The 22280-nt window shown below is 56.7% G+C and overlaps 1 protein-coding gene across 2 annotated transcripts in view; it reads left to right on the forward strand.

The window, feature by feature from the left end:
• The first annotated feature begins 8764 nt into the window (after nucleotides 1-8764).
• The window catches only part of AKAP7 (A-kinase anchoring protein 7), a 107338-nt gene continuing 93822 nt past the window's right edge, over nucleotides 8765-22280 (forward strand). For both annotated transcript variants that reach the window (XM_068167892.1, XM_068167891.1), the window contains exons 1-3: nucleotides 8765-9007; nucleotides 14952-15101; nucleotides 16256-16401. In XM_068167892.1, coding sequence (XP_068023993.1) covers nucleotides 8818-9007; nucleotides 14952-15101; nucleotides 16256-16401 — 486 coding nt within the window. In that variant the 5' untranslated portion in view covers nucleotides 8765-8817. The remainder of the gene's footprint in view (nucleotides 9008-14951; nucleotides 15102-16255; nucleotides 16402-22280) is intronic.

The following is a 22280-nucleotide window of genomic DNA, read 5'->3' on the forward strand; positions in this document are numbered from 1 at the left end:
GCCATGGTTTAGTCATGAGGTCTGGTGGTGACAGCTTGGACTTGATGATCCTTGAGGTCTCTTCCAACCTTGGTGATACTGTGATACTATGACAGGACCAGGGGCAATGGCTTGAAATGAGAGCAGAGCAGATTGAGATTGGATGTGAGGAACAAGTTCTGCACCAGGAGGCTGCTGGAACACTGCAACAGGTTGCCCAGGGAGGTGGTTGAGGCTCCATCCCTGGAGATGTTCCAGGAGAGGCTGGAGAGGGCTCTGGGCAACCTGATCCTAGTGGAGGATGTCCCTGCTGAGTGCTTGGACTGGATGAGCTTCAGAGGTCCTTTCCAACCCAGAGCATTCTGTGAGTCTAAATGAAGAGTTTCTTTTAACCTGCTGGTGGAGCCCTGGGGGGCACACTGCTCTGGTGGCCTGCAGCAGGATGGTGTAACTCTGCTGCAGGATGAGGCTTGACCTAGATGACTTCTGGTGGATTATCTGCACTGACAAGAAAAAAAAGACAGATCAGGAAAACATCCTCTGCCCCTGCTGCTTCAACTACTGGAGGGGAAATATTAAACCTAGCCCAACTACAATAGGCTACAGAGCAAACCTCTAGGGATTGCTTCTGTCAGGGAGCAAGGAAGGGCTACAGCTCAAGCTGGAGATTAACACCCTAACAATCATGCCCAGTGCAGAGTCCAAGCTGGTAACAACCACCATGGACTGCAAGTCAGTGCAGATGTGCATCCAGCTGCTGTTGCCAAAACCCATCTGTCCTGGACACAGGATTTTCCATTTGGAATGGAATGGAATGGAATGGAATGGAATGGAATGGAATAGAATAGAATAGAATAGAATAGAATAGAATAGAATAGAATAGAATAGAATAGAATAGACCAGGTTGGAAGAGACCTTCAAGATCATCCAGTCCAACCTATCATCCAACACCACCCAACCAACTAACCCATGGCACCAAGCACCCCATCAAGTCTCCTCCTGAACACCTCCAGTGATGGTGACTCCACCACCTCCCCAGGCAGCACATTCCAATGGGCAATCACTCTCTCTGTGTAGAACTTCTTCCTGACCTCCAGCCTAAACCTTCCCTGGCACAGCCTGAGACTGTGTCCTCTTGTTCTGGTGCTGCACTTCATACAGCCAGCATCCAGAGTTCCAGTTCTCCAGCCTGCTGAGGTGCCCCCATATGCTGGGAAGGACATGGGATGGGTCCCCAAGCATGCTGCTTGCTCAGGCAGATCATGCTGCCATCATGCTGTCCTGCATCTGCTTTCCCATCACCCACCACTACCTCTGTCAGTGCATCTGTTCCAGCTCTTCCAGATGTTTTCTTCCAGCTGAAGTCTGCTGGCACTGCTTCAGAAACCTGGTTTAAACCTTCCTTGTGAGGAATTGACAGGTTCATGCTGCACTTAAACACCTAAGTGAATCCTCTCTTCTACCCAACAGTCACCACTCCTGACACAGCCTGGAAGAACCTGGAGGTGTCTGAGCCAAAACCTTGGCAGTAATAGCATTTGAGTGTCTCTGCTGCTCTCCAGCCTGTAGCATCCATAACAGGTCAGGATGCAGCCAGGGGGCAGCCAGGGAAGATCTGATGCTCTGGGTAATGAGTTCATGCTCCAGCTGATTCCCACAGTTCTGCTCCCTCCTCCTGCAATGGAAATGGGAAAAAACCAATAGAAGTGGGGAGATTGAGATTGGCTGTGAGGAAGAAGTTGTTCCCCAGGAGGGTGGTGAGAGCCTGGCACAGGTTGCCCAGGGAGGTGGTGGAAGCCTCCTGCCTGGAGGTGTTTGCAGCCAGGCTGGCTGTGGCTGTGAGCAACCTGCGGTGGTGTGAGGTGTCCCTGCCCATGGCAGGGGGTTGGGACTGGCTGAGCCTTGAGCTCCCTTCCAGCCCTGACAGTTCTGGGATTCTGTGTCACTGTTCTGCTATTAACCACAATTAAACCACCTACTGATGAGGAATGATTTATCTTTCAGTAGCAGAAACACAAAATCAGGATGGGCTGCATGCTTTGAAGATAAATGTAAGCTATTCAGTTAAATATTGAGAGAAATTCCCTGCAGCTGTGCAGCTGCATCACTGAGGAGATGCTGTCAGCACAACCCAGAGATGATCCTTGGGGTGCCCTCCAGCCCTGACAGTTCTGTGATTCTCTGATGTCAGTGAGCTGCCTGTGGCCAAGACCACAAAAATCCCCAGTCATGGTATTCCCATTCACATGCATCTGCAGACAGTCTTGGATGGGGGCTTAGCACAGCCCTGTGAGGCCCTGTGAGGAGAGGCTGAGGGAGCTGGGGTTGCTTAGCCTGGAGAAGAGGAGGCTCAGTTGTGTACAGGGAGGTGTTTGGTTCTGGTTGGACTTGATGATCTGAAGGGCTTTCCCAGCCAGGTGAGTCTATGATTCATGTTCCTGTTAGATGTCAGTATTCATTAAATACAACTGATAGCATCTTCCCTTTCAGTCCCTTGTTGTTGAATCTCTGGCCTGCTTTCTTTTTGATCTCAGCATCAGATTACCACAGGCACTCCTCTACCTCTCATTTTCCATTAGCTGTAGCTCTGCAGCTCAGCCTTTTCTCTGTTTCTCCAGCAAATCTCTTACCACTACCACATCGTGCTCTGCTCTTCCCCACCTGGAACAACCAAGCTGCTGTGCCAGCAGTGGCAGTAAAGAAGCCTTGGTTTGTATTAGTTTTGTACCAGTCTTCCCTTCTTATCACAACAACTCAAGCTTCCCCTACAGTCTCCATGCCCTCCATTACAGTACCACAGTCTCACAGTATTGCCAAGGTTGGAAGAGACCTCAAGGATCATCAAGTCCAAGCTGTCACCACAGACCTCATGACTAAACCATGGCACCAAGTGCCACATCCAATCCCCTCTTGAGCACCTCCAGGGATGGGGACTCCACCACCTCCCTGGGCAGCACATTCCAATGGCTAACAACTCTCTCTGGGAAGAACTTTCTCCTCATCTCCAGCCTAAACCTCCCCTGGCACAGCTTGAGACTGTGTCCTCTTGTTCTGCTGCTGGCTGCCTGGCAGAAGAGACCAACCCCCACCTGGCTACAACCTCCCTGCAGGGAGTTGCAGAGAGCAAGAAGGTCTTCCCTGAGCCTCCTCTTCTCCAGGCTAAGCAACCCCAGCTCCCTCAGCCTCTCCTCACAGGGCTGTGCTCCAGACCCCTCCCCAGCCTCCTTGCCCTTCTCTGGACACCTTCAAGTCTTTCAATGTCCTTCTTGACCTGAGGAGCCCAGAACTGGACACAGGACTCCAGGGGTGGCCTAAGCAGTGCTGAGCACAGGGTACAAGGACTTCCCTGCTCCTGCTGGCCACACTCTTCCTGATGCAGGCCAGGATGCCATTGGCCTTCTTGGCCCCCTGGGCACACTGCTGGCTCCTGTTCAGCTGCTGTCAAGCACTACCCCCAGGTCCCTCTCTGCCTGGCAGCTCTCAGCCACTCTGACCCCAGCCTGTAGCTCTGCCTGGGGTTGCTGTGGCCAATGTGCAGCCCCTGGCACTTGGATGTGTTCAATCTCCTGCCCTTGGCCTCTGCCCATCTGTCCAGCCTGGCAAGGTCCCTCTGCAGAGCCTCTCTACCCTCCAGCAGATCAACTCCTGCCCCCAGCTTGCTGTCAGCTGCACATTTACTGATGACTGACTCAATGCCCTCCTCCAGATCATCAATGAAGATGTTAAAGAGCACAGGGCCCAGCACTGCTCCCTGGGGCACACCACTGGTGCCTGGCTGCCAGCTGGCTGTGGCACCATTCACCACCACTCTCTGGGCTCAGCCTCCAGCCAGTTCCTAACCCAGCTCAGAGAGCTGCTGTCCAAGCCAGGGGCTGACAGCTTGGCCAGGAGTTTGCTGTGGGGGATGGTGGACAAGGCCTTACTGCAGTCCAGGCAGACCACATCCACAGGCCTTGCAATGCCTTCAGCTGCCTCCCACATCCTCCTTTTGCCAGCCTCCTCTTCTGATATCCAGGCCTCCCTCCAACACATCCTGTTCCTGCCCCATTCCTGCTCCCACAATGAGTCATGTCCCACGTACTCACAGCTCCCTGATCTCTCTTGCTTGACTAAGATAAGACACAGAATGGGTTGATAGTGTGTACCATGACCTGTGCTGTAGGGAGTGAGCAGTACCCACGGCCAGCCACTGTTTCATGGGCAAACACACACAGAGTGTTGTAGGAGCCCCATCCCTGCATGTATTTAAGGCCAGGCTGGATGTGGCTCTGAGCAACCTGATCTAGTGTGAGGTGTCCCTGCCCATGGCAGGGAGGTTGGAACTGAGGTCCCTTCCAACCCTGACAACTCTATGATTCCTCTTCCCCTTGTTTGGGAGCTAAAGGAGTCTCCAGTTCTGAGTTCCTCAGTTTAAGAAAGACATTGAGATGCTGGAAGGTGTGAAGGGGTCTGGAGCACAGCCCTGTGAGGAGAGGCTGAGGCAGCTGGGGTTGCTTAGCCTGGAGAGGAGGAGGCTCAGGGGAGACCTTCTTGCTCTCTCCAACTCCCTGAAGGGAGGTTGTAGCCAGGTGGGGGTTGGTCTCTTCTCCCAGGCACCCAGTGCCAGAACAAGAGGACACAGTCTCAAGCTGTGCCAGGGGAGGTTTAGGCTGGAGGGGAGGAGAAAGTTCTTCCCAGAAAGAGAGATTGGCCTTTGGAATGTGCTGCCCAGGGAGGTTGTGGAGTCCCCATCCCTGGAGGTGTTTAAGAAGAGCCTGGATGAAGCCCTTGGTGCCATGGTTTAGTTGATCAGATGGTGCTGGGTGAGAGGTTGGACTTGATGGTTTCTGAGGTCTTTTCCAACCTGGTTAATTCTGTGACTCTGTGATTCAGTTTTCTCACCAACCACTCATTTTCAGCAAAGCTGTGGGAGTCCCTCAGAATCTTTTTCTGAAGGTGCTTGAGGCTGGAGGGTGGATTGGGACAGCAAGGTAGGTGAAAGGCTAAGAGTGTGGGCAGGCAGCTGTGTGAGCAAACAGCTCTGCAGAGGTGGCTGTGCTGCCTCCTCCTGCCGGCGTCACTCTGCTCTCCTTACGTGGAGGCTTTTGCCCTTGAAGGGAGAGCTGTGCTGCCGAGAGCCTCATCACAAAGCCTTTAATAAAGGCAAGGCCACAGCAAATCGATACAGTGCTGCCTTTAGCCCAAAGGTGAATGCCAGTTTCAGCCAGGCACCAGCTCAGTGACCTCTGTGTAACCTGGGCAGGATTTGGGCAGGCAGAAAAATTGCCACTTCCTCCTTCAGCTCTCTGGTCCTCAGCTGAACATTTCCCTCCAACACCACTTGGATGGCTTGTAAGGACTGGTAAGGGCACCCCTTGAGTCCTGTGTCCAGTTCTGGGCTCCTCAGGTCAAGAAGGACATTGAGAGACCTGAAGGTGTCCGGAGAAGGGCAAGGAGGCTGGGGAGGGGTCTGGAGCACAGCCCTGTGAGGAGAGGTTGAGGGAGCTGGGGTTGCTTAGCCTGGAGAAGAGGAGGCTCAGGGGAGACCTTCTTGCTCTCTGCAACTCCCTGCAGGGAGGTTGTAGCCAGGTGGGGGTTGGTCTCTTCTCTCAATCACCCAGAAGTAGAACAAGAGGACACAGTCTCAAGCTGTGCCAGGGGAGGTTTAGGCTGGAGGTGAGGAGAAAGTTCTTCCCAGAGAGAGGAATTTGCCACTGGAATGTGCTGCCCAGGGAGGTGGTGGAGTCCCCATCCCTGGAGGTGTTGAAGAGGGGATTGGATGTGGCACTTGGAGCCATGGTTTAGTCATGAGGTCTGTGGTGACAGCTTGGACTTGATGATCTTTGAGGTCTTTTCCAACCTTGGTCATACTGTGACACTGTGACTGTTCATGGCAACTCTTACCAGGTCCAGGCACGGTGCTTTTAATTTCTTCTTCACCTCATCCAGGAGGCAGGATCCTGGGGCATGTCATGCACCCAAAGAGCACTTGGACATCTTTGTGCCAAGCTGGGTGATGCAGTGTTAGCTCCACTAAACCTGCACTGATGGTGAGGGGCTGGACCAGGGCCAGAGAAGGGCAACCAAGATGGGCAAGGGGCTGCAGAACAGGGCTGGGAAGGAGCAGCTGAGGGAGCTGGGGGTGTTTAGTGTGGAGAAGAGGAGGCTGAGGGAGACCTCATTGCCCTCTACAGCTCCCTGAGAGGAGGTTGGAGCCAGATGGGGGTTGGGCTCTGCCGCTAGTCTCAGGTGACAGAAGAAGAGGAAATGGCCTGAAATTGTGCCAGCTCTGGGCACCCTGGCTCAAGGACAGGGACTTGCTGCAGAGGGCCTAGAAAAGAGCTGCCAAAATGCTGAGGGGACTGGAACCTCTCTCTTGTGGGGAAGGCCTGAGGGAATTGGGGCTTTTTGATCTGGCAAAGATCAGACTGAGTGGGATCTCCTCAGTGCTGATCAATGAAGGGTGGGTGTCAGGAGGATGGGGCCAGGCTTTATTCAGTGCTGCCCAGTGACAGGACAAGGGGTAAGGAGCACAAACATCAGAAGTTCCATCTAAACATGGGGAGGAGCTGCTTAAATTTAAGCATGACAGAGCCCTGAAGCAGGCTGCCCAGAGGTGGTGGAGTCTCCATCAAAACCTGCCCTGCCCTGGGTGATTCTGCCTTGGCAGGGAGGCTGGACTGGATGGAGGCCCTTTGCAAGCCCTACCATTCTGTCACTGTCATTCTGGAAGGGTAGCTGATGCACAGATGAAATGTGCACAGCAAGAAAAACTGCCAGCAGCCTCATCCTAAAGCTTCTCTTGGGGAGGACAGAATAGAGTTAGGATAGGATAGGAATAGGAATATAATGGAATGGAATAGGATAGGATGGGATGGGATAGGATAGGATAAGGATAGGATAAGAATAGGATAGGATAGGGTAGGATAGGATAAGGATAGGATAAGGATAGGGTAGGATAGGGTAGGATGGGATAAGGATGGGATAAGGATGGGATAAGGATGGGATAAGGATAGGGTAGGGTAGGGATAGGATAGGGATAGGATGGGAATAGGATGGGAATAGGCTGGGAATAGGATAGGGTAGGATAGGATAGGGTAAGGTAGGGTAGAATTGGAATAGGAATAGGAATTGGAATAGGAATAGGAATAGAATGGAATGGAATAGGGTAGGGTAGGGTAGAATTGGAATAGGAATGGAATGGAATGAACCAGGTTGGAAAAGACCCCCCAGAACTTGAACTTTAGCATCATACCCAGGCTTTGCTCCCCGCAGGACTATGCAGACCAAACACAGGCAGTGAAAGCAAACACGAAGCAGCTCCAAACAGTGGCACAACATTTCCAGACAGGTTTTATCTCCTAGAATGGCCACGACACTGAGCAACTGGCTTTTCACTCATCTCTTAACTGGTAGCACCCAGCAGCCCCGCAGCTTCCTCCCTGCCTTTGCTACCCTGTTGTATCTGCCTTTGCCACCCGCAGGCTCTTCAGGAAGGAACGCGGGGCCGTCCCTGCGCACCGGAGCAGTCGGCTCCCTGGCCCCGGCCCGGGCTGCACGGCCAGCGGGGGACGTATCACAGTCTCACAGTATAACTTAGGGTGGAAAGGACCTCGAGGATCATCGAGTCCAACCTATCAACACAGACCCCATGACTAAACCATGGCACCAAGTGCCACGTCCAATCTCCTCTTGAACACCTCCAGGGATGGGGACTCCACCACCTCCCTGGGCAGCACAGCCCAATGACGAATGACTCGCTCGGTGAAGAACTTCCTCCTCACATCGAGTCTAAACCTCCCCTGGCACAGCTTGAGACTGTGTCCTCTTGTTCTGCTGCTGGCTGCCTGGGAGAAGAGACCAACCCCCACCTGGCTACAACCTCCCTGCAGGGAGTTGGAGAGAGCAAGAAGGTCTCCCCTGAGCCTCCTCTTCTGCAGGCTAAGCAACCCCAGCTCCCTCAGCCTCTCCTCCCAGGGCTGTGCCCCAGACCCCTCCCCAGCCTCCCTGCCCTTCTCTGGACTCGTTCTCTGGACGTCCGGCTGGGCACAGCGCGGCGGCAGCGCACAGCCTGTGAGTGCCAGGAGGCAACGACTGCTGGCTGGAGCAGGGGCCAGGAGCGGCTCCCGCGGTTGCTCCCCGCGCAGCAGCCGCTCCCGCAGCCCCCAGGCGCCGATCCCCCGCAGCAGACTGCGCGGCCCCAGCGGAGGCGGTGCCGGTGCCGGCGGCCACAGGGGCTGCGGGGGAGGGCCGGGCAAGAGGAGGAGTGCACAGCAAGTTTAGAGCCAGGCTTTCTGTTCTCCCCCGGACCGCAGCCGAAGGCGTTAATTACTGCCCTGCAGCCCTAAGCTACAACCGGCTGCTCTGAGCAGGCATCGGCCCGCAGCGCCCCCCTCAGCTGCGGCCCTCCTGCGGGACGTGCGCCCTGCAAGCAGCATTGCCCTAAGACCCCGAGGGAAGGCGCGGCCCGCCCGTGCAGAGCACACGCCGTCCCGGCACCGGCCCTGCGGACCGGGCAGCTCCGCCGCAGGCGGCTGACGGGCGGGGCGCCGGGACACCGCCCTCCCGCCATGTCCCGCGCGGCGCACAGCACGCTGGGAGCTGTAGTCTCAAGGCCCCGTTCCCCTGTTCACCCGGCGCACAGCACGCTGGGAGCTGTAGTCGCGCGGCCTCAAGGCCCCGTTCCCCTGTGCACCCGGCGCACAGCACGCTGGGAGCTGTAGTCGCGCGGCCTCAAGGCCCCGTTCCCCTGTGCACCCGGCGCACAGCACGCTGGGAGTTGTAGTCCCGCGGCCCCACGGCCACTTTCCCCTGCGGCGGGCTCGATAACGGCCCGCGGCTTCTCGCCCCCGTCCGGGCATGCAGCGGCTCCTGCGGCGGCTTCTTCCCGCTCTTTCCTCGGCGCCGCCGGCGGCGGCCTGTGCCCTGCGAGCCCGGCAAGCGGTGCCCGCGCTGCCGCGCTTCATGGCGCTGCGGCCTGCGGCGGGAGCCGAGGGAGGCGATGGCGCCGCGGATCCCACTTGCGCCGCCGGCGCGACCCCGCAGTGCGGTGAGGAGGCGGCAGGGCGCGGGGCCCTGCAGGCGCCTGCGAGCGGGGCGGGCGCCCTCCGGTGCCGGCGGCGGTGCGGGGCAGGCGCGGTGCGAGGGGGCGCGCTGGGCGCTCGAGGTCCGCGCTGGGCGCTCGAGGTCCGCGCTGGGCGCTCGGGGTCCGCGCTGGGCGCTCGAGGTCCGCGCTGGGCGCTCGGGGTCCGCGCTGGGCGCTCGAGGTCCGCGCTGGGCGCTCGAGGTCCGCGCTGGGCTCTCGGGGTCCGCGCTGGGCGCTCGAGGTCCGCGCTGGGCTCTCGGGGTCCGCGCTGGGCGCTCGAGGTCCGCGCTGGGCTCTCGGGGTCCGCGCTGGGCGCTCGAGGTCCGCGCTGGGCGCTCGAGGTCCGCGCTGGGCTCTCGGGGTCCGCGCTGGGCGCTCGAGGTCCGCGCTGGGCTCTCGAGGTCCGCGCTGGGCGCTCGGGGTCCGCGCTGGGCGCTCGAGGTCCGCGCTGGGCGCTCGGGGTCCGCGCTGGGCGCTCGAGGTCCGCGCTGGGCTCTCGGGGTCCGCGCTGGGCGCTCGAGGTCCGCGCTGGGCTCTCGGGGTCCGCGCTGGGCGCTCGAGGTCCGCGCTGGGCTCTCGAGGTCCGCGCTGGGCGCTCGGGGTCCGCGCTGGGCGCTCGAGGTCCGCGCTGGGCGCTCGGGGTCCGCGCTGGGCGCTCGAGGTCCGCGCTGGGCTCTCGAGGTCCGCGCTGGGCGCTCGAGGTCCGCGCTGGGCTCTCGAGGTCCGCGCTGGGCGCTCGGGGTCCGCGCTGGGCTCTCGAGGTCCGCGCTGGGCGCTCGGGGTCCGCGCTGGGCGCTCGAGGTCCGCGCTGGGCTCTCGGGGTCCGCGCTGGGCGCTCGAGGTCCGCGTTGGGCAGAGCGGCTGCTGGGAGCTGCGGCTGGAGCAGGCAGAGCCGGGTGTCAGGGGGTAGAGGGAGCCTGCACCGAGCAGTTGTGGAGATCGCTGGGGAATAGAGTGAAGCTGCAGTGAGTGAAGCTGCCTGTGGGCTGGGGCTAAAAACTCCTCTGATTTTGCCTTCCCTGCCTGCCCAGCTCGGATTTAGAGTGTCGGAATGGAAGGGGATGGAAGGGACCTCCGGAGATCACCCAACCCAACCCCCTGCCAGAGCAGGGCACCCAGGGCAGGGCACACAGAACACATCCAGGTGGGGCTGGAAAGGCTGCAGAGCAGGAGACTCCACAACCTCTCTGGGCAGCCTGCTCCAGGGCTCAGCAGCCTCACACCAAAGAAGTTTCTCCTCAGGTTCAGGTGGAACCTCCTGGGTTCCAGTTTGTGTCCATTGCCTCTTGTCCTATCCCAGAACACCACTGAAAAGAGTACCCTCTGCTCCACTCTGCTGAGACCACAGCTGCAGCTCTGGGGCCAGCTCTGGAGCCTCTGTGCCAGGAAGGCTCTGGAGGGGCTGGAAGGTGTCCAGAGCAGGGCCAGGAGGAGGAGCAGAGGGCTGGAGCTGCTCTGCTGTGAGGACAGACTAAGGGAGTTGGGGTTGTGCAGGCTGGAGAGGAGAAGGCTCTGAGGAGACCTCATTGTGGCCTTGCAGGATCTGCAGGGGGCTGCAAGAAAGCTGGGGAGGGACTTTTGAGGGTGTCAGGGAGGGATAGGAGTGGGGGGGATGGAGCAGAACTAGAAATGGGGAGATTGAGATTGGCTGTGAGGAAGAAGTTGTTGGCCAGGAGGGTGGTGAGAGCCTGGCACAGGCTGCCCAGGGAGGTGGTGGAAGCCTCCTGCCTGGAGGTGTTTGCAGCCAGGCTGGATGTGGCTGTGAGCAACCTGCTGTGGTGTGAGGTGTCCCTGGCCATGGCAGGGGGTTGGGACTGGCTGAGCCTTGAACTCCCTTCCAGCCCTGACAATTCTATGAATCTTGACACCCACCCCTCAGGTATTTGTCACCATTGATCAGATCTCCTCTCAGCCTTCTCTTCTCCAGGCTCAACACCCCCAGGGCTCTCAGTCTCTCCTCCTCACACAGATGTTCCAGGCCCTTCAGCATCCTCATAGCCTCCATTGGACTCTCTCCACTGGCTCCCTCTCTGTTTTGGTTTGGGGAGCCCAGAACTGAGCTCACCAGGGCAGAGCAGAGGGGGAGGAGAGCCTCAGCTGAGATTCTCCATGCTTGCAGTCAGTGGAAGCCTCAGGCCTGGATGAGCAATAAACATACTATTGTTTTTATTACTTCTTTTTCCTCCTGGAGTTTGCTTTGCTGAGTTTGTTGAAGCCTTTTCAGCTCTCTACCCTATGTAAACACTAGTGCCAGCATCAGAGTGCCTGGAGACTGGTGCCATGTATCTCCACAGCAGCTCTCTGTTAGCTTGCCTCCAGAGGATTCATTTATTGTTAACCATATCCACATGAGCATATTGAATGCATTGCACAGGACAGTGCCTGGGCACCTAATTCCACTGCAGACTCTGATGTTTGGGAGCCAAGTAATAGAAGCTGATTCTATCTGAAACTATGATCTGAAGAGACTTGGAAACTGTGTGCAAAGAGTTGGGTCTGCTGAGCCTGGGGAAGAGAAGGCTCCAGGGAGAACTCAGAGCAGCCTTGCAGTACCTGAAGGGGCTCCAGGAGAGCTGGGGAGGGACTTTGGACAAGGGCTGGGAGTGCCAGGATGAAGGACAATGGCTTTGAGCTGGGAGAGGGCAGATTGAGACTGGAGATGAGGAAGGAATTGTTAAGAGTGAGGGTGGTGAGACACTGGCACAGTTGCCCAGGGAGGCTGTGGCTGCCTCCTGCCTGGAGGTGTTTGCAGCCAGGCTGGATGAGGCCTTGAGCAGGCTGGGCTGGTGGGAGGTGTCCCTGCCCTGCCAGTACCTCAAGGGGCTACAGGAAGGCTGCAGAGGGACTGTTCCCAAAGGCCTGCAGGGACAGCACCAGGGGCAATGGTTTGAGATGAGAGCAGAGCAGACTTAGACTGGATGTGAGGAACAAGTTCTGCAGCATGAGGCTGCTGGAACACTGGAAGTGGATAAGACCTTGAGCAGCCTGGGCTGGTGGGAGGTGTCCCTGCCCATGGCAGGGGATTGGACCTGGATGATGTTTAAGGTCTCTTCCATCCCAAACCATGCTATACTCTATGAAATATGCTTTATTGCTCCATCTCCAGGCTAAATGTACCATGGTTTGTTTCCCCCCTGCTGGAACAGATCACTTAATCGCTGGTGAGGCTCAGCAGGCACTTAAAGACAAGCCTGGGAGTGATGTATGCACCTGCTCCTAGATGACAGTCAGGCTAATGCAATGAACATACAATTAAGAGAAAGGTTTGTCTTGTAACAGCTTAGAGTTGTTGAGGTGGGAAGAGGCCTTTGAGAGCCTCCAGTCCAACCTCTCCCCCAGAGCTCACAGCCTGCTGCTGAGCCACTGCCCCACAGCCCTCAGCACCACATCCATGCAGCTCTGAAACCCCTCCAGGGCTGGGGACTGCAGCACCTCCCTGGGGGTTGGTGGAGCTCGATGGGCACAGAGCTCCTGTGGAAGCTGCTTTTGCTGCTCTGGGTCTCAAGCTGTAGGTTGTTTCAGTGCCTTGAGTGCTGTTGCTGATTTCTGTAATAAGTACTTCAGAAGAGGTGAGGGATGGAAGGGTTGGACTTGAGGCACAACCTGTAGCATTCTGAAGCAGTTCCTGTTCAGCTCAGCTAATTAGTTTGAGAAGGGCCTTTGGTAATTCCTACCTGTGCCCTTGCTGTACCTCTGCTGTTGTGAGCAGACAGGATTTGCCACTGGCACAAGCATGCTGACAGGGCAAAGCAAACATGTAACCTGCAACCCTCCCAGATTTATTACATAGAATAGACCAGGTTGGAAGAGACCTTCAAGATCATCACATCCAACCTATCATCCAATCCAACACCACCTAAACAACTAACCCATGGCACCAAGCACCCCAGCAAGTCTCCTCCTGAACACCTCCAGGGATGGGGACTCCATCACCTCCCCAGGCAGTACATTCCAACAGCCAATCACTCTCTCTGTGTAGAACTTCTTCCTAACATCCAGCCTAAACCTCCCCTGGCACAGCTTGAGACTGTGTCCTCTTGTTCTGCTGCTGGCTGCCTGGCAGAAGAGACCAACCCCCACCTGGCTACAACCTCCCTGCAGGGAGTTGCAGAGAGCAAGAAGGTCTCCCCTGAGCCTCCTCTTCTGCAGGCTAAGCAACCCCAGCTCCCTCAGCCTCTCCTCACAGGGCTGTGCTCCAGACCCCTCCCCAGCCTCCTTGCCCTTCTCTGGACACCTTCAAGTCTCTCAATGTCCTTCTTGACCTGAAGAGCCCAGAACTGGACACAGGACTCAAGGTGTGGCCTGAGCAGTGCTGAGCACAGGGCACAAGGACTTCCCTGCTCCTGCTGGCCACACTCTTCCTGATGCAGGCCAGGATGCCCTTGGCCCTCTTTGCTGCCTGGGCACACTGCTGGCTCATTTATGTGGGTTCTAGTTCCTCTAAGAGGAGGCTGCAGTGAGGTGGGGTTCGTCTCCCTGGTCTGAGGTGATAGAAGGAGAGGAAATGGCCTAAAATTGTGCCAGGGAAGGGTTAGGTTGGAGAGGAGAACAAATTTCTTTGCTGCAGGAGTGGTCAGGGATTGGCAGAGGCTGCCCAGGGAGATGGTGGAGTCCCCATGCCTGCAGGTGTACCAGAAACCTGTGGGCCCTGGTTTGATGGCCATGGTGGGGTTGGGTTGCTGGTTGGACTCAATGATCAGTGCTGGGCCCCATCCTCTTTAATATCTTCACTGATGATCTGGAGGAGGGGATTGAGTCAGTCATCAGCAAGTTTGCAGCTGACAGCAAGCTGGGGGCAGGAGTTGATCTGCTGGAGGGTAGAGAGGCTCTGCAGAGGGACCTTGCCAGGCTGGACAGATGGGCAGAGGCCAACAGGATGGCATTCAACAAGTCCAAGTGCCAGGGGCTGCACTTTGGCCACAACAACCCCAGGCAGAGCTACAGGCTGGGGTCAGAGTGGCTGAGAGCAGCCAGGCAGAGAGGGACCTGGGGGTAGTGGTTGACAGCTGCCTAAACATGAGCCAGCAGTGTGCCCAGGGGGCCAAGAAGGCCAAGGGCATCCTGGCCTGCATCAGGAAGGGTGTGGCCAGCAGGAGCAGGGAAGTCCTTGTGCCCTGTGCTCAGCACTGCTTAGGCCACACCTGGAGTCCTGTGTCCAGTTCTGGGCTCCTCAGGTCAAGAAGGACATTGAGAGACTTGAAGGTGTGCAGAGAAGGGCAAGGAGGCTGGGGAGGGGTCTGGAGCACAGCCCTGTGAGGAGAGGCTGAGGGAGCTGGGGTTGCTTAGCCTGGAGAAGAGGAGGCTCAGGGGAGACCTTCTTGCTCTCTGCAACTCCCTGCAGGGAGGTTGTAGCCAGGTGGGGGTTGGTTTCTTCTGCCAGGCAGCCAGCAGCAGAACAAGAGGACACAGTCTCAAGCTGTGCCAAGGGAGGTTTAGGCTGGAGGTGAGGAGAAAGTTCTTCCCCAGAGAGAGTTGTTAGCCACTGGGATGTGCTGCCCAGGGAGGTGGTGGAGTCCCCATCCCTGGAGGTGTTCAAGAGGGGATTAGATGTGGCCCTTGGAGCCATGGTTTAGTAGTCAGGAGGTGTTGGGTGTTAGGTCCTAGGTTGGATTTGATGATCTCTGAGGTCTCTTCCAGCCTGGTTCATGCTATGATCACACTGAACATGACCACAAGTCATTACACACATGAGGCTGAACTCCTTTTTTGCTGTTCCACTTCAACCAGGGAAGTACTTTTGCTGCTCTGTTGACAAGGAGCAGGGCAGCATTCTTGAGGGGGTTCTAGGTCAGCACTCATTTGCTGCTGATGAGAGGCATGGCTGCCTGCTTCAGTGCTGCTGCAGAATGCCTCTGAGCTGTTTCTCTGTAAAGCCAAGGGCCAGGAGGTTATTTTAACTGTGTTACAGATGGGCTGGAGACTGCACAGCAGAAGAAGACCTTTGAAAAGAGTGAGGAAGAGGCAGCAGAGAGGAGGCAGCCCTGCCCTGCTGAGCTGGTGCAGGCTCTGATGGCAGAAATGCCATTTGGTGACACAGACATCGAGGAGGAGCTCATTGGTGAGTGTGGAACACAGCACAGAGCCAGCAGCTGCTCAGCTCTGGCCTGCCTTTGCATGTGGAATCTTGGCTTAAGAGAATGGGCTGGGTTGGAAGGGACCTTCAAGATCATCCAGCCCCAACCCCCTGCCATGGGCAGGGACACCTCCCACCAGCCCAGGCTGCTCAAGGCCTCATCCAGCCTGGCCTTGAACACCTCCAGGGAGGAGGCAGCCACAGCCTCCCTGGGCAGCCTGTGCCAGAGTCTCACCACCCTCACTGGAAAGAATTTCTTCCTCATCTCCAGTCTCAGCACCACTTCTCCCAGCTCAAAGCCATTGTTCCTCATCCTGTCACTCCCAGCCCTTGTCCAAAGTCCCTCCCCAGCTCTCCTGCAGCCCTTCAGGTACTGGAAGGTTGCTCTGAGGTCTGCCTGGAGCCTTCTCTTCTTCAGGCTAAACAGCCCCAACTCACTCAGCCTGGCCTCATAGGAGAGGTTCTTCAGGCTTCTGATCATCTTTGTGGCCTCCTCTGGTCCCTCTCCAGCAGCTCCAGGTCCTTGTGCTGAGGGTCCAAGCACTGGAGGCAGTGCTGCAGGTGGGGGCTGAGCAGAGCAGAGCAGAGGGGCAGAATCCCCTCCCTGTGCTGCTGCTCTCCCTGCTCTGGCTGCAGCTCAGCACTCAGCTGGCTCTGGGCTGCCAGGGACCACTGCTGGCTCCTGGGGACTTTGTCACCACCTGACACCCCCAAGGCCCTCTCCTGCAGGCTGCTCTTGAGCCACTCCTCACCCAGCCTGGATCTGTGCCTGGGTTTGCCCTGACCCAGCTGCAGGACCTTACACTTGGCCTGGTTGAGCTTCATGATGCTGGCTTCACATCTCCAGCCTGCCCAGGTCCTTTTGGAGGCCATCCCTTGCCTCCAGTGTGTCAACCACACCACACAGCCTGGTGTCATCCACAGGCTTGCTGGGGATGCCTCAGTCTCCCTGTGCCTGTCACCCACAGAGATGTTAATCCAGCATGGAGCAGGATCCCAGGCAGGCCAGATCAGGTGCCTGAGAAGAGGTGCTCCAGCCAGCTGACTGGTGTCCAGCTGCTGTTGCCATGAGATGAACTCTGTCTTTGGTTTGCTTTGTCTGTATGCTAACAGTGCTTTTTTTTTCCCCTTCCCGTCAGTGCATGCAAGCTCTGAAAGAGATACAAAAAAGAGAAAGAAGAGGACAGCTGGAAAAGAACCTGAAGAGGGTGCTGAGAGAGTGAGGAAGAAGAAGAAACAGACTCAGCCCAATTACTTCATTTCTCTTCCAATTACTAACCCAGAGGTGAAGTTCTTTATTATACTCATTTGGAATAACCAGAATTGCTTCCACAGCTGGATGTGCCTGGAAGGAGAGCAGGCTCTGGCCTGGAGCAAAGGGATATTGGGCAGGGGTTTTCAAAGCAGCACTAGCTGCCTGTTCAGAGTGACTTTCTGTTCTAGAGTTAGAGAATCAGCCAGGTTGGAACAGACCTCAGAGGTCATCAAGTCCAAGCTGTCACCCAACACCTCCTGAGTACTAGACCATGGCACCAAGTGCCACATCCAATCCCCTCTGGAACACCTCCAGGGATGGGGACTCCACCACCTCCCTGGGCAGGACATCCCAATGGCCAATCCCTCTTGCTGGGAAGAACTTTCTCCTCACCTCCAGCCTAAACCTCCCCTGGCACAGCTTGAGACTGTGTCCTCTTGTTCTGCTGCTGGCTGCCTGGGAGAAGAGCCCAACCCCCACCTGGCTACAACCTCCCTGCAGGGAGTTGCAGAGAGCAAGAAGGTCTCCCCTGAGCCTCCTCTTCTGCAGGCTAAGCAACCCCAGCTCCCTCAGCCTCTCCTCACAGGGCTGTGCTCCAGACCCCTCCCCAGCCTCCTTGCCCTTCTCTGGACACCTTCAAGTCTCTCAATGTCCTTCTTGACCTGAGGAGCCCAGAACTGGACACAGGACTCAAGGGGTGGCCTGAGAAGTGCTGAGCATAGGAATGACTTCCAATGACTTCAGACACTTGGGTCCCTGACAGCCAGAGGCAGCCTGGGAATTACTGGCAGTGTTTCAGTGAGTAATGAGAGACCTTTCTCTTCTTTGGAGATCTCATTCCAGGGAAGACTTTCAGGCATTAATACTCTTTTTTTTTTCATGTTTCCTATAGTAATTTAAGCCTTCAACAAAGAGCTGGTTTGCAATAAGAGCTCTTTCTGGAGCAGTTACTGAACTGTTCCTATCATAGCATCAGTCAGGGTTGGAAGGGACCACAAGGATCATCCAGTTCCAACCCCCCTGCCATGGGCAGGGACACCCCACACTAGATCAGCCTGCCCAGAGCCTCATCCAGCCTGGCCTTAAACACCTCCAGGGACAGGGCCCCAACCACCTCCCTGCACAACCCATTCCAGGGCTTCACCACTCTCATGGGGAAGAACTTCCTCATCCCCTCCAGCCTCAATCTCCCCACCTCCAGCTTCATTCCATTCCCCCTAGTCCTATCACTCCCTGAGATCCTGAGCAGTCCCTCCCCAGCCTTCCTGTAGCCCCCTGCAGATCCTGGAAGGCCACAATGAGGTCACCTCAGAGCCTTCTCTTCTCCAGACTGAACAACCCCAACTCCTTCAGTCTGTCCTCACAGCAGAGCAGCTCCAGCCCTCTGCTCCTCCTCCTGGCCCTGCTCTGGACACCTTCCAGCACCTCCAGATCCCTCTTGCAATAGGGGCTCCAGAACTGGAGGCAGTACTGCAGGTGGGGTCTCAGCAGAGCTGAGCAGAGGGGGAATCACCTCCCTCGACCTTTCCTCTTGGAGATCAAACTCCTTCCTTGTTCCAATCCTGCTTTGAATCTTGAGAAGCAAACTGTGGTGCTCCATCAGTTTTTGGTGGGTACTGAGCTGTGCACAATTGCTTGTACAAACATGCTTAAAGGGATGGCTGAAGCTAATGTGCTGCCACTTGGTGGGGTTGCCTTTCAGCCTCCTCCCCTCCTGATTAGAAGCAGAATTAATCTGCTAAGTCTTTAAAGCTGCCAGGCTTTGTATTTACTCACTGTTATTAACCTTGTAGTAAACAAAGCTGACTGATTTAATTGCAAGGAACATGCTGAGAGGGCTGGGGGTGTTCAGCCTGGAGAAAGCTCCAGGGAGGCCATAGAGCAGCCTTCCAGTACCTGAAGGAGCCAGCACTGGTCCCTGGCAGCCCAGCAGGCAGCTGTGTGCTGAGCTGCAGCCAGAGCAGGGAGAGCAGCAGCACAGGGAGGGGATTCTGCCCCTCTGCTCTGCTCTGTTCAGCCCCCACCTGCAGCACTGCCTCCAGGGCTTGGACCCTCAGCACAAGGACCTGGAACTGTTGGAGAGGGACCAGAGGAGGCCACAAAGATGTTCAGAGGGCTGCAGAACCTCCCCTGTGGGGACAGGCTGAGAGAGTTGGGGCTGTTCAGCCTGGAGAGGAGAAGGTTCCAGGGAGACCTCAGAGCAGCCTTCCAATACCTGAAAGAGATACAGGAGAGCTGGGGAGGGACTTTGGACAAGGGCTGGGAGTGCCAGGATGAGGAACAATGGCTTTGAGCTGGGAGAGACGAGATTGAGAGTGGAGATGAGGAAGGAATTCTTGAGAGTGAGGGTGGTGAAAGCCTGGCACAGGCTGCCCAGGGAGGTGGTGGAAGCCTCCTGCCTGGAGGTGTTTGCAGCCAGGCTGGATGTGGCTGTGAGCAACCTGCTGTGGTGTGAGGTGTCCCTGCCCATGGCAGGGGGTTGGAGCTGGCTGATGTTTAAGGTCCCTTCCACCTGAAGCCCTTCTGGGATCCTCTGCTTGTGGTGCAGGCAGCAGTGGCAGTGTGGCCATTGCCTGTTTCCCAGACCTGCCTGCTGAGGAGTGAGCATCTGCAGGCTTCCCAGCCCCTCAGAGCTGGCCATCAGCCACAGCCAGGGCTGCTGCTTGCCCAAGCCAGACATGAAGTGTGTGAGGAGCTGGGGGCAGTTCAGGATGTGAGCAGGAAGGGCCTGGGAAGTGCTGCTGAAGGTAGCTGGGTGGGTGTAAGGGGCTGGGGGTGCTGGCTGCTGACCTGGTTGCTGCATGGCACTGATCCTCTTCAGAGCTTGTCAGGGCCTCACTGCTGTGCTGACACAGTGCCACCCTTGCCTTCTGAAGGGCCTGTGCACTTTTCTTGCCCCTGGATCTCAGATGCTAATTAAATTTAGAAGGAAGAGTTGGAAATGGAACAAAACTAATTCCTGGTAGGTGATCTCCCTTCTGAGGGCTTTTCCCTTGCTCTTCACAGGGTTACTGCATTTGTTTAATTGATCAGCTTAAGGAATTACACAGGCAGCACACTGGGACTGCAGGGATTAAGCTTATGGGGGTTTGTTAAACAGGGGTTAAATTCCTCCTGCACCTGAGGCAGTAAAAATGCTGTCTGTGCAGGACAGGATGAGTTCTGTCAGATGCAAGAAGATGGCTTTGTTCCATCATGAACTGTCAGGGCTGGAAGGGAGCTCAAGGCTCAGCCAGTCCCAACCCCCTGCCATGGGCAGGGACACCTCACACCACAGCAGCCTGTGGCTCACAGCCACAGCCAGCCTGGCTGCAAACACCTCCAGGCAGGAGGCTTCCACCACCTCCCTGGGCAGCCTGTGCCAGGCTCTCACCACCCTCCTGGGGAACAACTTCTTCCTCACAGCCAATCTCAATCTCCCCATTTCTAGTTCTGCTCCATCCCCCCCAGTCCTATCCCTCCCTGACACCCTCACAAGTCCCTCCCCAGCTTTCTTGCAGCCCTCTGCAGATCCTGCAAGGCCACAATGAGGTCTCCCTGGAGCCTTCTCCTCTCCAGCCTGCACAACCCCAGCTCCCTCAGTCTGTCCTCACAGCAGAGCAGCACCCTTGTGTCTCTCCACTGGACTCTCCCCAGTAGAGCCCTGCCCCTCCTGAACTGGGGAGCCCCAAACTGGAGCCAGCAGTCCACAAACAAAACAGATACCACATGGTTCAGTCAGGGATTTGCCCCCTGCATGATTCTGACCACACTTGAAGAGGGACTCTCTTCACAGCCCTGCTGCTGGATTTCCCCACATGCACCCAGCTCTAAATCCATTAGGACTGCTGCTCTGCAGTGATGTGAAGCAAGCACACCAACCAACCACAGAGCCCTGCCACAGCTCCTGAATATGTTAGTGGGAATTAACTCAAATCCAATAACCTTCACCATCTGACAGAAGGAGCTGGCTCTTGAAGCACACTGAGCAGAGCCACCACAGGCAAATCAGCTTTGGGGTGCAAAGGCCAGAAGCAGCATGTAGGAAAAGTCAGGCTGGGAGGGGCTGGCTTTGGTTTGCTGTTGTGGGGAGTGCTCCACAAATACCCTGGGCACACTGGCTCTGTGCTTCTGCACAGGGAGCTCTCAGCTTACAAAAGCCTCCTGGTCTATTCTGGCAGCTCCAGCAACCATCAGGAGCACAGGCACTGCCTGATGGGGTGCCCAGGAGCAGCCTGACCAGATCTCTTAATCATGGAATCAACAGTCAGGTTGGGAAGACCCTTGAGATCCTGAGGCCCAACCTTGAGATCCTGAGGCCCAACCTTGAGATCCTGAGGTCCAAATTGAGATCCTGAGGTCCAACCTTGAGATCCTGGGGCCCAACCTTGAGATCCTGGGGCCCAACCTTGAGATCCTGAGGTCCAACCTTGAGATCCTGAGGTCCAACCATTATGCCTACTCTAAAAACTTCACCACTAAACCATGAGAGCAGCCCTGCAGAAAAGGCCTTGGGGGTGCTGGGGGAGGAGAAGCTCAGCAGGAGCCAGCAGGGAGCACTTGCAGCCCAGAGAGCCAAGCAGAGCCTGGGCTGCAGCAAGATATCCAGAGCCAGCAGGGCCAGGGAGGGGATTCTGCCCCTCTGCTCCACTCTGCTGAGACCACAGCTGGAGCTCTGGGGCCAGCTCTGGAGCCTCTGTGCCAGGAAGGATCTGGAGGGGCTGGAAGGTGTCCAGAGCAGGGCCAGGAAGAGGAGCAGAGGGCTGGAGCTGCTCTGCTGTGAGGACAGCCTGAGGAAGTTGGGGTTGTGCAGGCTGGAGAGGAGAAGGCTCCCAGGAGACCTCATTGTGGCCTTGCAGGATCTGCAGGGGGCTCCAAGCAAGCTGGGGAGGGACTTTTGAGGGTGTCAGGGAGGGATAGGACTGGGGGGGATTGAGCAGAACTAGGAAGGGGCAGATTGAGATTGGATGTGAGGAAGAAGTTGTTCCCCAGGAGGGTGGTGAGAGCCTGGCACAGGTTGCCCAGGGAGGTGGTGGAAGCCTCCTGCCTGGAGGTGTTTGCAGCCAGGCTGGATGTGGCTGTGAGCAACCTGCTGTGGTGTGAGGTGTCCCTGCCCATGGCAGGGTGGTTGGGACTGGCTGAGCCTTGAGCTCCCTTCCAGCCCTGACAGCTCTATGGCTCTATGATTGGAGTTTGTGTGCTTCCTGCTTATGGTAGTCAGAGATGTTTAGCTCTCCCCACACACACCAACCACAGCTAGCTCAGCTGGAGGAGCAGGTGGAGTGGCTGCATTTTGACAAGCAGAATGGGATGCAGTGAATCTCTACACAATGTTCAGGATTTACAGTGTATACAAAAATACACAGGAATGAAGTAACACAGAAAACTGCTCCACTCCCCCCCAATAGAGGGGGCCCCCCCCAGGCCTCCTTTCCCCCCTTCCTCCTTTTTCCCCAAAAAGAGTTAGAGAGAAAAGTGATCATTAGGGGGGATTCTGTTAGTTCAAAGCAGATGGTAAGGGAAGAAAAGAATCAGTTTCTTATCTGGTGAGTTGAAGGTCAGCTCCAGGCATAGAAGAAAGGAAACAGCTGTCATAGTATCACAGAATCAGTCAGGGCTGGAAGGGACCACAAGGATCATCCAGTCCCAACCCCCCTGCCATGGGCAGGGACACCTCACACTAGATCAGGCTGCCCAGAGCCTCATCCAGCCTGGCCTTAAACACCTCCAGGGACAGGGCCCCAACCACCTCCCTGCACAACCCATTCCAGGGCTTCACCACTCTCATGGGGAAGAACTTCCTCCTCCCCTCCAGCCTCAATCTCCCCACCTCCAGCTTCATTCCATTCCCCCTAGTCCTATCACTGCCTGAGATCCTGAGCAGTCCCTCCCCAGCCTTCCTGGAGCCCCCTGCAGATCCTGGAAGGCCA

This window comes from Melanerpes formicivorus, unplaced genomic scaffold (assembly GCF_026170545.1).
Source record: "Melanerpes formicivorus ecotype bairdi unplaced genomic scaffold, bMelFor1.0.p_v2 SCAF_125, whole genome shotgun sequence".
Classification (NCBI taxonomy): Eukaryota; Metazoa; Chordata; class Aves; order Piciformes; family Picidae; genus Melanerpes; species Melanerpes formicivorus.